Source organism: Neodiprion fabricii, chromosome 4, assembly GCF_021155785.1.
Source record: "Neodiprion fabricii isolate iyNeoFabr1 chromosome 4, iyNeoFabr1.1, whole genome shotgun sequence".
Taxonomy (NCBI): domain Eukaryota; kingdom Metazoa; phylum Arthropoda; class Insecta; order Hymenoptera; family Diprionidae; genus Neodiprion; species Neodiprion fabricii.
The window spans coordinates 2,024,862-2,039,454 of NC_060242.1; the positions used below are offsets into that span (position 1 = coordinate 2,024,862).

At 42.7% G+C, this 14,593-nt stretch overlaps 1 protein-coding gene across 3 annotated transcripts in view; it reads right to left on the reverse strand.

Annotated features, from left to right (window-relative positions):
* LOC124181124 (nuclear hormone receptor E75) overlaps positions 1 to 14,593 on the reverse strand; it is a 146,442-nt gene that overhangs the window by 65,675 nt on the left and 66,174 nt on the right. Inside the window, exon 1 of one of the 3 annotated variants that reach the window (XM_046567367.1) lies at positions 4,535 to 5,588. The exons of the other annotated variants lie outside the window; for them this stretch is intronic. Within the exon in view, the coding sequence (XP_046423323.1) occupies positions 4,535 to 4,790 (256 nt within the window). The 5' untranslated portion in view covers positions 4,791 to 5,588. Of the gene's footprint in view, positions 1 to 4,534; positions 5,589 to 14,593 lie in introns of those variants that run through there. 3 annotated transcript variants of the gene reach the window in all.

Below are 14,593 nucleotides of genomic sequence, written 5' to 3' on the forward strand. Positions count from 1 at the left end.
TAAGAGCAAAGTCAACTCCTGATACAGACGATAGCGGTTCGTTCGTTCTCGACCTCGATGGGGGTTATTCACCTTGGCAAAAAAAAAAAAAGAACAAAAAGAAGAAAAAAAAAAGAAACGAAAAAAGAAGAAAATAAAAGCTTCCACACGATCGACGCATGCGCGACGACGACGAGGAGCAATATTATAATCTTCGTTCCGTCCAAACGCCCCGCGGTTTATCGTCAAGTGTATAACAACCGTCAAGGAGAGTTAAACCTACAAGCCCAGAGAGCTCTGCGTACGTAACCAACGAAGAAGCCAACGGCTCGTCGTCGTCGTCGGCGTCGGCGTCGGAGGGGAGGGGGGGGGGGAGAAGGAGGGCCCCTCGCGAGGCTAGGAGGAGGAGGAGGAGAATAACCGAGTCGACGAACTAGCCTCGCCCGGGGCGCCCTCCCAGGGATCGAGGTCACCAGGCGCCCGCCGCGAGTCTAGGGCATTGCCCGCACCTCGGTTTTGAGGTTAGCGTTGGCTAGTCCGAGACTTCGCCAGCCGTCGCCGGCGTCACGCAATTAGAAAATACCCAATGATTTCGACACTCCGCTAGGCGGACTTTTCAGCTGCGGCTATGCGCTGGCTAGAGCTAGAGCTCGAGCTAGAGCTACAACTCGACGACGACGACGACGACGACGACGACTCACCGCTATATCTGCGCGGCCTCTCTCTCTCTCTCTCTCTCTCTATCTCTATCTGTTTGTCTTTTTTTATCCCCCCCCCCCCCCCCCCCCCCCCACCTAATACCAAGTCACGTTTCGACGTCGAACGGTGCTTCACGAAATGAACCGTCGTCGTCGCCGTCGTGACGTAAGATCTCAACGGCCGACGACGTTCCTGTTATGTACGTACCCGGCCAAAAAAGAGAGCCTGCGACACCCCGAGATACGATATTCGCCTTGGTCAGGGATGTTTACCCATCCGCCGCCCTTGGCTGTACGTTGAAACCTGATTTTCTCCACTTGTTCGTAGAAGACCTCGAACGACAAGTTTCTCGTTTTTTTTTTATTTTTTACGTTTTTTCTGCACCTTCGAAAGTAGTCGATCGGAATTATCGACAGATATTTCGATGCCTGTGGGAATGGAAATTTCGAAGCGATCATGCTCGAAGAATATAGCATCTTTTCGTTATTTATTTCTACCGGAGCTGTGTCGATCGTATTGTTGATAATTAAAATCATCGTCGGTTTTATGATATATGATTAATCGCGCGACCTCGGTTGACAAAAATTTTATTTACAAACAATCTCACTGTAAATTCAGAATTCCCAAAAGTAATCGGCAGCGAAATTTGCAAGAGAAAATCGAGTCTCCATTTGTTTTCTTTTTTTTTTTTTTTTTTTTTTCACCGATACACAGATGTCAGGGAGGAAAAATTTTTTTTTTTTTATCTTATCTCGAGTGTTTGTAATTCGCATTATATGCATATGTACATGCGCAAGCGATTATAACGTACGATGAAAAAGTGACCAAGAGCCGAAACATACGAACGAATTAAGAATAACAAAACGTAAGTAAAAGAAAAAGTAAAAACGGAAAGTAAACTTGACATCAAAACCGAAACTGTTTTCGGAACGATCACTTAAAGCGATATCTACGCATAATACAATATATAATAGCATATGCATATCGAAAGTGGGTAAAACACAAGTAAAAAAAAAAAAATCATCCACACATACACACACGCGCGCGCGCGCGCGCACAGACACACGAATGAAAGATACGAAAAAGTAATGCTCTCAAAAATTCTACATATATATATATATATATATATACCTGTCTCGCGCAGGGGCGCGGAGAAAGAAAGAAACTCGTTGTACGCGAAGAGGGCAGGTCAGTGTTTCCGATGAGGATGATGATACACGCTTGGTATTCTGTACAAAAGCATTAAGGAAACTAGGTTGCCGGAGCAAGGTGTTGCAGGTGAGAAGAAAGAGAGAGATAGAGAGAGGAGAAGTAAACGACACCTGATGCTGCAACACCATGGACAAAAAAGGGGATGCGGAGTATGATGACAATAGTAACAATAATAATGACGATGATAACAGGGAGGAGAAGAACGTGCGTGTAAAGAAAGAAAGAAAGAAAGAAAGAAAGAAAGAAATAAAGTAAATAAGAGAGAAGCGCTACCGTGACAAACATACGTATACATATACGCATGTGGTTGCGCGTACCTACAGGTAGTCGGAGGAGACCAGGGAGAAAGTATAATACGTCGAGAGGAAATCGAGAAAGAGGGGATCCCCTGCCGTCGAGGATAGCCGCGTAATGGAGAGACAAGGTGAGAGTGATCGCGACACGGTCCGGTTAGCGCCCACTTTCACCGCTGCAGTATCTCTTTACGTAAGTGCGTAACGCGTGTCACACGGATATTTATTTGCCTCCTTCGCGTAGGTGCGTGCATACACGCGTGCATCGTAGCAATTTGTCCGATTCTCGTTTCTCGTGCCAAAAATAATTTCCAACGGAAAGAGAGGAGTCGAATCTTTCTCTACCCTTGTTCAAGCAACCCTGGGTAACATGTTGGGCGGAAATAGATTTGTTCGTAAGGATCGTTTAAATTCATATTTTTCGGCTTATAAATCTAGTGTACGATGGTACACGGGAGGGAATTCGATACGTTTACTTCGGACGACGCGGTAAAATTTAATACAAAATCAGATCTGAATAAATGGCGAAAATAAATTGGTAATCTACGATCCGGGTTACGGGATGTTGTTTGAACATTGTTACTCTTGCAACAAAATATTTTCTACCGAGAGAAAAAAGTTTTCCCCGTGTTATTTTCGTAAGAAACTTCGATCACAAACCGGACTATCTTGCAAGTTGCAACAAGTATCTGAAAAAATTCGGCAATTATCTTTGAATTATTCGAAGTTGATTTGGGGTACATGCCGTAAAAAATACACCTACATACGGATAAAACGTGCGCCGTTGTATCAATGATACCTAGATAGATACACGTCGCCTGACAAGCAAGAAGGAAAGAAAGAAACGAAAAATAAAATCGAAATTACGCATGTAAAAGCGAGTCGCTTGCGTCATAAGCGTACTAAACGCGTACACGTACGTACGGTGTTTATCTACCAGGAATTCAAGGAGCAGGATATGCCAGATACACGACACACCGATCATCGTATAAAACGCACACCCCGCGTTACACACGCGTAAATAATATCCGTACAATAATACCGACACGCACGTGTGCGCAAGTATCCATACGCGTGTGCCTGTGTGTGCGCGCACGATTCACGGGATGACCGAGCGCTGTTATCCGTGTTAGTGATGGTGACCTTCGGAGTATCGCGAAGCGGCGAAGTGGTCGGGGGTTGTGGGGGTGGGAGGGGTAGGCGACCCGTTTCAAGTTTGTTGAACCTGGTCCTCGTCGTGTCGTTGTGTGCGAGTGAGCGAGCGTAGTATTCGCCTACAGCGCGTGCGCGCGAGCCGGAGAACCGCTTTTGCACGTAACGATATGGGAAAGGGGTGGTGGTCGCGGCGGCGGCGGAGGTCGGGGGAGAAGGTTCGGAGCAACAGGGAGGCGGGGGGCGGCGAGGAGGGAGGTAACGAGAAGCGGGGAGAGCGAGGGGCGGAGAGGAGGGAAACCTCGGTTAATTTCATCTTGCCCCAGTTACGGGACAGGCAGGGTGAACGAACTAGCCTCTCGTCAAGGCCCTCCCCTCCACCTCGACGTCCACCGCCTCCCCCCATGCCGCCCCTCGCGACCCACTTCAGGGGTGGCCAATCCGCGACGTGTACGATCGAATAGGATTGCCCTAACGGTGGAAGGGAACGCCCGTCGCGAGGCTAGAGTCCGCGGTGTGCGATACCGTGCATGATACACAACGTACTGGATACGTACGTATGCGTGTACGACGCGTGCTAGACGTGCGAATGTGTCGGTGCGCGAGTTCTCTCCTCTTCTAGGCAGAGCGGTGCGAGGGCGGCTCGCCGTCGAGAAGTTCGCCGAGATGACGGACGAGGCGGGGGTGAATAAGAGGAGGAAAACGAGAGAGGACCGGACTGCCTGCCTGATGACTGTCGGGAGAAACCGAAACGAGATAGACGGAGATAGGGGGAGAGATAGAGACCGGGATAGAGAGGGAGAGAGAGAGCGAGAGAGACGTCGAAGAAAGAGAAACAATTACGGCCAGGCGGCGCGTTGGAAGGCCGCGGGAGCAACGAACTCTAGCCTCGCGAGGGACGTCTCGACCTACATTATGCCCCGTTGGAAAGTGAAACTATGCGCGGATCGGGCACCCCGAGGGAGGCTAACTACGCGTAGGTCCGGGCCGACGACGGTTTTTCGATACACCCCGTTGTGGATAATCTGTTCTATTCTGTTCTATCCGTCTTCTGCGACATACGATTTAGGTATTAATCGTACGTTTCGGATAAACCTTTCGGAGGTTTCGAGAGATTTTTATTTTTATTTTAATTTTTTTTTTTTTTTTCTTCTTCTTCCATACGCATGTTTTCGCTCAATTCACGTCTCTATACTCACCGGCCAAAACGCGTCCAAGGAGATTTTCGCTGTCTTGGTTAGCCGCGGATGCGGGAACGGATCCGTTGCTCGATGCGCCGTAAGGGGACGACGACGTCTTCTCGTTTTCCAGGTGATCCTTGCTCGGGGAAAGTATATCGTTGCTGATCGTGAGCTGTTCGTCGACGGCTGTAGTGCCGCGTGACTTGAAGTCCTGGACCGTCATCTGACCCGATTGACTAATACACCACTCCTCGACGCGGGATTCCTCTATCATATCACCCACCAATTAACAAACAAACATTTACCGCCGATTTGTATAATATTATACCGGCGCTTCTGCGTTTTCTTATCTTCTATTCTCTCTTCTATTCTTCCTTCCTTCCTGCCGTACAATCGTTTAAACACTCTGTACTTTCCTTATCGCTAATGTAGAATACGACTAACGCGAACCGACCAGTTAAACGGTTCCGAGGAACTTGCATATCACGCACTATATAATATCCGATTAATCCCCACTACCTCGTCCTTCGACGATTGCATTAATATATTACAAATATGGCACAAATTTATCCTCCTTCTCTTCGCTTATCCTTCCCGCCCCGATATCTCCGAAACGAATCGAACCAACGAATTTGCGGTACAAGTTCACGTTCTAACCATGGTCAGTCGGTGCGTGGGTAAAAAAAAACAAAAAACGTCTTTACGATCTACATATACTCTCGTAATATTTTTGTCAATGGCACGATATTCCCGATGTCACACGTCCCGAGTTTCAAGGGTCGTCGAGATTGCAGTGGAATTCTCAAATCAGCCAGATACAAACCGCGACACACGAATAAACTTTGCCGTTCCGCGATTAACACGTCGAACGTCACACACCGTCGGAGTTTCAAAAAAATATCTATTATTACTATTATTTTACTCTCTTTTTTTTTTTTCTTCTTCCCGCCGTTGTTCCTCGTATTTTTAAACAAAAACAGAACAACAAGGTATATACGCGGCACACGTCCGTCGGTTCGCTGGTTTAGTGTTCAGTGTGTGTATGGCGTGCAGTTCGTGGCGCGAGTGGGATCTCGCACGCTCTCGGCATATCGGCACTCTCGCGCCTGCGCCGTTCGATACGAATTGCGAACTGTCCGCGCCGCACGCGGCGCGAGTCGCGCTTCCCTTTTCCTTCGTTCCTTTTATTTTTCTTTTGTTTTTTTTTTTTTTAATCATTCGTTTCTGATTGATACTCGATTTTTTTGTTGTTTTTTATTCTTTTTTCTTCGCCTTTTCGCTACCCGTCATTCTTCTCTTCAACGATCTTCCGCTACTTCTCTCCGCAATTCGACCATTTTTCCCCTCGGCCGTACCGTCCTCGTACCCTATATATATATATATATATTAATATCCTCCTTTCAGTCGTCCTGCAGCCGCGCACCTGCGGCGCAAACGAGCTGCAGTGAAAGTGGTATTACAGACACACTTTGCTGGGTATAACGGATCGGTCTTAAGGGGTCGTTGATATCAAACTTACGGAAGATTATTCCCGGAGCTCGAAGATGCTGTCGATGCATGTTCAGACTGATCCAATATGTACATCTTCTCTTTTCCCAACAAACGATACGGAGAGAGAAAGAGAGAGAGAGAGAAGAATAATTAATTTATTTGTCATGTTTATAAAATAAACAAATCGTGAACCATAAATACATAACAACGTTGTACAAAAAAGAACAAAATGTCCTCCGGCACGTTTCTCACCGTATTTTGTACGCGCTACGTTACAAATTGAATACGATAAGCCAAAATTGCTAAATTAATTGCAATTAATCGTGAGTGAAAAATTCTTTGAAAAACAAAAAAAAAAAAAAAAAAAATGGAATAACAATCTTTCGCGACGATTCGAGATAACTGCAGCGGTGTGGCACGTTGGGTGAAAAATTTGCGAGTTGCCGCGGTTTCTCAACGGTGCCTAGATTGCATACCTGTAATAAATATAATACGCGTTTTAGTATCCGTAATTTACGTTCGTACAACGTAAGAGTGGAGCGAATCGCGGTCCGCTGCAGTTAAACGCTGCTAAACGTCCGACGGAAGGAAAAGTGGCAAGGAGCATTGATATTATACATGCACATGCGCGTGCCATCGGGCGATTCTCGCCGATAGTTGCTCGGGTAGTTCGCGCTGTAACATTCCTTTCTCGAAAGGGTTGGGCAACCCGGGCGCAGAGTAATATAAGTCAGTGCCTGGTGCTTACGACAAAGCTCCCGGTGCACGAGCGTATGGAACAAGTTTTACACGTGTATTTATTATACATGCGTGCAACGTTTACCTATTTCACGTATTAATTCTGTGCGGAATGTGTTGAGATTTTCAAGAATCGATACCGCAAGCAGCGTATGATAATTAAATTAAATAAACATTCCGGGGATTCTAAATCACGTCCAATTGTAATATCAATTTTTATGCTATAGGATATTCATTCGAGTTGGATAATATATATTATGTTACTTGCCGTCTGCCAATGTATTGTTTTATCATCAATTATTTCAGCAATTCGTACACACACAATTTATTATACAATCTTCGATCTTCGTTAGTTATATTTTCAAACTTTTGCGTAATTATTGCTTATACACATATTATATATATATATATATGTATGTATGTATATACCGTATACACAACACGTGTACTGCAAAGTATAAAGTTGATAATCGTCGTCATCATTATTATTGTTGATTGTTTACCAGCCTTTTGTTTCGGGCTTGTGCAAGACTGCACATGTGTAACATTCGTGCATGTACGCTTCTTCACCACCTGACCCATTAACACAATTCCATCAACCATGATCGTTTTTTAAAATATATACAACATTTACGTTATCATATTATTGACACGTGCATACACGCGTATATACTATATATACATACGTAAATTTAGGAATAAGAACGAGAGCAAAGATCTCATTAGTATTGCGATGTATATGCGTTATATACGTACCCTTGTTGTTATAGATCTCGATGCACGCGTGCATATTATAACGATAAGTTAATTACAAAAGTGCAATTAACGGACGACACGTGCGGCCCAACCGCGTTAGGTAAGCCCGGGTATGCCCTAAATTAAAATGAAGAAAAAACAAAAAAAAAAAAGAGAAAACAACGAAGAAGCAAAACCGATGCCTTTGTGAAAAACAATCGGAAATTTGACCGCGAATGGCGCGCGTCGATCATCCGGGTGCATATAGGAGTATAATTTTGTGTGACAGGAATTTTCACACCTACGCGTTTTCTAGGCAACGCCGCTGCACGAGGAGGCTCTCTATCTCCTCCAAGTATAAGCGGCTAAACGACGCTACGGTAATTCCGTCAAGGAAATTACGACACTCCTAAAGCCGTCGCTAAATCTGTTCGTCTAACTAAAGGAGGTCTTCGCTGCACTTGGAAGCTGCATAAAGCGATCGTAATCCGATCGAGGGAAATTTTCGCAAAGAATTGAAGATTCGATAATTACGATTAAACGAACGATGTTACAGTGATAATTGCGATAATTGACGAAGCGCTAAAAAATAGTTTCCACGGCCATGATGGATTTAAAGTGTGTTTAGAGTGTTTCGGTAGAAAATAATTAGCGATTTTCCAAAAGATCAGCGCCTTACGTTAACGATAAGTGGAAGATCGCGATCAGTTGATTTTTCACTCTTATACCTACATTTTTTTAATTTACGAAGTATCCTGAATAGCAATTTTTTTCATCGCTTGCATCAATCGTAATATCAGTTTACGTCGCTAAGAAGACCCGGACTTGTAATATTAAGTCTCCAGTTGATGTTTGAGAATTTTATCCGACGACTTTTTCATTATTAGTTCAATCTCATAAAATAGTTATAATTTAATACGAAACTTTAATTTAGGTGAATAAGATTCCCGGTTGTGACGCATCGTTGTGTTACGGATCGTGATCTTTGGGTCGAATACACAAATGTCAGGAAAGAATCAATAATTAAAGTGCTACAACAACGCGTTTCTTCGCTTTTACAAATAATAAATTATTCTTTATTTTAATTACTTTCGGCGCCGACTTCCGAGAATAATCGTCCGTTTTCCAGAATTGAGATTGATCGATTTATCCGTACACCTCGGATATTATACAAGGTATTACGTGCGATATGGTTGCAGGTATAAGTAGGTACGAGTGCAACGATATAGGATGCATAATATACGCGATTGCGTAGCAGACGCAAAGTTCCACTGACCCACATACTGTCCCAGATTTGAATAACTGCTAACAAAATTGTCGTAACGAAAAGAAAATAACAACACTATGCGGAATATTTTAAAGCGTATGCAACGTGACGTTCAATTGTTGTGAGAATGCTGCAGTGCAAACATTCGTTTGAGGTATTCGGCTCATTGTCGACCGTGAGGTAATGAGATTTTCGCAATTTCTGTAAGTATGTTTAACAAATAATCGGAGTGTATCGTTAACGCATCGCGTATGTATAATAATTCGCCGTTGTTCGAATTTCAATTTTCATTATGTCCGAATCGATGAACATTCACGTATATTATACCTAGAAAGGTTGTTTCCATAACCGCCGGTCGATTTTTCAAAACTCGATCTCTCTCGACGTCGAAAGTTTGTTCGTCGTCACTCGTATAATATTATATCTGATTAAAAAAATCTGATACAATTTGGAGTAACAGTTGAGTTTCAGTATGAATTGTTTTTTTTTCATTCCCAGTGCAAAAAAATTTCGAATATATTTCTCATACGTGTACCTAATTACGCGCATACAGGCGTAATGTATCCACGTGTTAAAATTCAAAGGCCGTGTTGAATAGAATCACTGATGCTGATAACGAAAACGTATAATTAAAGTGATGATTTTTTTTAAATAGGGGGTGGGGGGGGGGGGGGAGAGGGCGACACATAGAACCTATATTTCAACGTCCGAGGAAAGTCGTTAATATTGAAAACTGAATCAGACCTAATTCGGGTTAGTGAACGCTTGTGACGATTTTTATCGCCGTTAAAATTTGTCCGGCTATTATCCTCTCGCTAGTGGCTTTTCGGGTCGACCACAATTAAAGCTGGAGGATATGAAAAAAGAACGCAAGAAAAAGGGAAACGACATGGCGAGCGTGGAAGAGAGAGAGAGAGAGAGAGAAAAGTTGCTCGGTATTTATTGTCTCGTGCATTCTCATTATTGGTGATCATCATCATCATCGTCGTTACATTGACATCGCCATTCTAAATTCAATACTGCAATCGACACAATATTCATTGGTAACGAATTTTTCTAATACATACGTTTCTACAAGGTTTTTTCGAATACGAATTATAGTTTTTAAAAAATAATTTCGCGCCTCATTATGTGTATAATACTAGAGTGTGTAATATTAAATTATGCATGCACCTATAAAATTGTGCAACACATCCCTGCATAATTATAACATGTAATATTGTAACTATGAATATCTACAATCATTATATACACATATACAATGTAAGAAGCTGAAAAGTGTCGTAAGTTAACGATTTCTCTCATTCAACGCAACGTGTATACATGTATTATACAGAAATAATACGTATTGCAATTCGGTGCATCGGAAAAGTCAAAACAAATCACCACTGGCAAGTAACTAGCTCAAAAACATTCCGTCCAACTGAATTATGTAATAACAAAACTATGCACACACATATATATATATATATATATTACGGTATATGCACAGCAGTTCGGCAACTATCGCACACAACTATCCAATGCGAAAAAACGAAAAATAAACCGGATCCAAAATTGATGACTTTATTTTCGTTTGCATGTACCTAGATTGAAAAAGACCTGAAATTATAATTTTCATAAACCTATAATCCTCTAAATGCGGTAGTTTTCTTTTAATCTTCAACTGACATGTTCATCTGATATAAAATTGCTGGCACCTTGGGGTCGTGTACCGAAGCAATTTGATATTTTGTCTTCAAGTTTTTTTTTTTTTTTCGGGTCTTTTCTTCAAGCGTCATCTACGAGATAAAAAAGTTTGCAGCGATAATTTTTAATTTTAAGGTAGTACTAAATTTTAAAATGAGGCAAAAATTTTCAACTTACCAAAATCTCGATTAAAAAATCCTTAGGTCACGAACGAGGTCAAGGTTAACTACAACATTGCATCGATAAGTGTGATAAATTTTAAAAAACGTTAAATCGGGTAGCCGCACACTTAATTACTCCGAACAAAACGATTCCGTTAAAAATTACCGGACATATGCCGATGACAAAATCTCGCCATTTTCAAAAGGCAACATAATTAATATTAAATTAAATTAAATCAAAACGTACGAAATTGACGATGACATTTTATCCCGAGTATCTAATAAGGAGCGGTAACCTTGAATCGAGTAAGAATAAAGTGAATTAAAAAAAAAAAAAAAACGCGAATCGCCCAAATTGCTGTGTACGAAAAAACAACGTGTACAAGTTCCACGATTTCGCATTGTGATTCATGATTAGGCGTTCACTTATCGAATCCATATATTATGCACGTGAGACGTGGATTATACAGACGTTGCAGTTGCGCGCGTTCCAACAGCAGCAGCAGCAGCAACAACAACGACAACAACGCCAACAACAACAACAACAACAACCGCGTATACGTATTAGTACAAAAAGCCTTCGAGAATGTTCGACTCTCGCGTTCGCTATACCTAAACACGCATATCGCATAACTGCACTGCGGAGAGTGATATCGAAGGTGTGTGTGTGTGTGTGCGTGCGTGCGCGCAATACCGAGAGATCCGCGAGTAGTCGGCGGCGTGTTCACCAGCAGCAAAACCAGCAACCAGCAACCAGCAACCAGCTACTCGCGTGGCCTCGGCCCCGGGGTTAATGCCCCCTGACTGGGACAGGCGGCCGCCGGGCGCTGCCTCCGTCCACCGAGAGTCTCTATGACGTAAATTCGTCGTACGAAATATAACCACCTACACCGGCAAACAAATTGCTCCTTGGATATATGTGTCTACGTACGTACGTACATCCGTACCTACATGCGCCTGTCGAGTCTCACGTGTAACGTTGTACATCTGCCATCTACGTGTATAACGTACATTTGTACAATATGTATAAAATTCTTCTGTACAAAATTCACAGTACCGTTGTCACTTTCGAGAAGGAAACCCCTCCCAGAAAAAAAAAAAAAAAAAAGGAAAAGCAGCCGGTGTTCGAACGCGTTTCCAAATCGAAGATAACACGGGTTGTTGTTTTTTTTTTCTTTTTTCCATTGGCAGGTGATTCGAAGTCGGGAAAAATCGTGACGCCCTCAATTCCTGCATTTTTTACCTTGCAATATATATATATATATATATATATATATACAGTACTATGTTACCTAAGCGAGAATTTTACGACGCGATATAATTATAATGTAACGTAAAGTAACATATATATTGTATTATTGAATTGAGAACCACGTACTCCGAAGCAGTATTTGTATACGTAAAATGATACGTAATTTTTCTGTCGACGCGCATTATACGCGCACATAATAAAACGGATTAAAATACACACACACATATATAATATATATATATATATATATACCAGACAGTGCAACGTAAATTATACACAACATTACGTATAATATCGCGTGTCTTGGAGTGATTAGAATTTAGCGTATTAGAGTAATCGCGTAATATGCGATGTATACACACATATGCGTTACGCTTAACACTGACGCGATCGCCGAGGACAAATTTTTTTCCATCCATCCATCCATGTACGCGTGTATACATGTCTCACAGGCTGAAAGTAATTCAACCTCAGTTTGCAATTTACCCTGTATACATATAGTTCATCGTACATGTCCTCGACGCACGTGATCATTCCCCCCACTTTAACCCGCGTACGTACATAAATAATATGCGTATGATAGAAAAAAAAAAATAATAATAAAAATTAAATTATCACCTACGGTGTACGTACACGCGTTCATAGAGGTAAATTGAAATGGGAAGGGTTGATAAAATTAAGGGATATTCGTTCGAATCGAATCGCTCTGCCTCGCCTTGCCTTGTCCCAGATCTCTCGACGTAAAAAAAAGGTAGGTACGCGAGCCCGACACAAACCTTAGAGAGAGGATACCGAAGGCGTGTTCCTACACGCATGATCTGGAAGAGCAAGAGCGACGATAAGCTTCTTCTTCCGTACGCAATGAATGAAAGCAAGCACGTTGCGGAATCGCGTATACGCGGTAGAGTGTGACGAAAAGAATTAAAAAAAAATAAAAAGAAATAAGAAAATTAATTAATAAAACAGAGAGAGAGAGAGAGAAAACACAACGCAGGCATAATTCGACCATCCCGAGTGCCTAACGTGTAAAACTAGTAGGTATACAACATTGAGCGCGAAGAGAGCGATAAGAACCGTAGCATCTCTATCTCTCTCTCTCTCTCGTCTAATCTCTCAATTTGTCGTTATTCCGTGCGTACGTTTACGTCCGTCCACGTATGCACGTATTTACGCGCGCCACGTATACTCGACCGGACTGGATGATTGCGAGTCGTTCGCCGCGTAACCGCGTGGGATGATGCGCGTCGAGAGACGAGAAAACAAGATCCTGACCTGCACCACGCGGAATGCACTCCAGCTCGTGCCGTTGCACGTCGGCTCTTGAGTTAGCTGCGAGAAATCCCCACCGACGCGAACGGCACCACCGTCTGGTCGGTCTCGTCGTTGTTGAAAAAATATTTCGTACGATAACGCGACGTGACCGATGTTACGCACGTATTCCCATGATTCCACTCTTCTTCTTCTTCTTCCTCCGACATGGTTTACAACAGTTTACACTTGTACGTCATTCACGACTGGCCGACTTCAGTGGAAGAACCGATTCACGTTAGAAATTGCCTCGTAACAATTCTGCGAATCAATCGGTATATGAATGAAAACCGGCGATAAATCGATTAATCGTCAAAACTCAATTAATCGATTAATCGAGGAAACGATTAATCAACCGTACGGCGCTCTGGTATAAATAACACGAGCTAATCGGTATGCATAAAAATCCAAGAAATTAAACGACGAACGAGTTTACAGTACAGGCGATATGTGGCATCCTTCACCCTCGTTCACTCGTACACACGTATACGTATGTGTCATAGGTATGTAACAATAAGATATTATTAAACGTGTTCCCGTAATTCATCAGCGGGTCATACGTGCCTTACGCACACGTACGTGAATCGCGCTACGCGAGGTTACAAGTGCAAGTGTATATCATTTAATATCCCGATTGTAATGGTAAACTCTCCCCAAGGCTGACAGATTTAATTACATACGTCTAGGACGATATTGTGTGGATGTGTGCCGGCACTGCAGCTTCTCGTTGTACGTACACGTACGAAACGCGCGTTACCCCGTTTTTAATAGGTATACACAGATACGCGCATCATCGACACTCTGCAGTGCACTCCGATGAACCGCTCTACTCTACTCTATTACGCATGCATATGCACACGTATGCGTGCCTCCTGTAGAACGTCTGCAATTGTCGGTAAAGTATAGGCTTTGCTACGATGAAAAGATTAAACTAAATGGGACACAGGCTGCACATGGCTTCGTGACGACACTGACAAGATCATCGCATCCTCGTTCAACGTTGCAGCAGCAACTGGAGTTCTAGTCGGTCGTCATCAGCTGATTACACGACACGGCGCAGATACTGTGTATAACACGTATGTACGTATGTGTATTTCAAATAATACACCACATGTTTCACGCGTACGTAGAATTGTAGAAGCGAGGATCTCGTGTTACGATAAAAATTCACTCCGATGCAACCTTGATGTGAGCCAAGCGAACATATATATATATACATACCATACATATTATATATACATATACATACATATACATATGTATAATAAAACGTTGATTCTTCTCTGATATTGTGTGTATATTAACCTACCGCAAATATTTTCTAGTGCTTTGCAAACGTGATGGGCGTTATAAACGAATCTTGGAACGTTGTAAAATATTTTTGCCCTCTATCGTACCAAATAACTACGGTACGTGTTATCTTGCCCGGAGCTAAT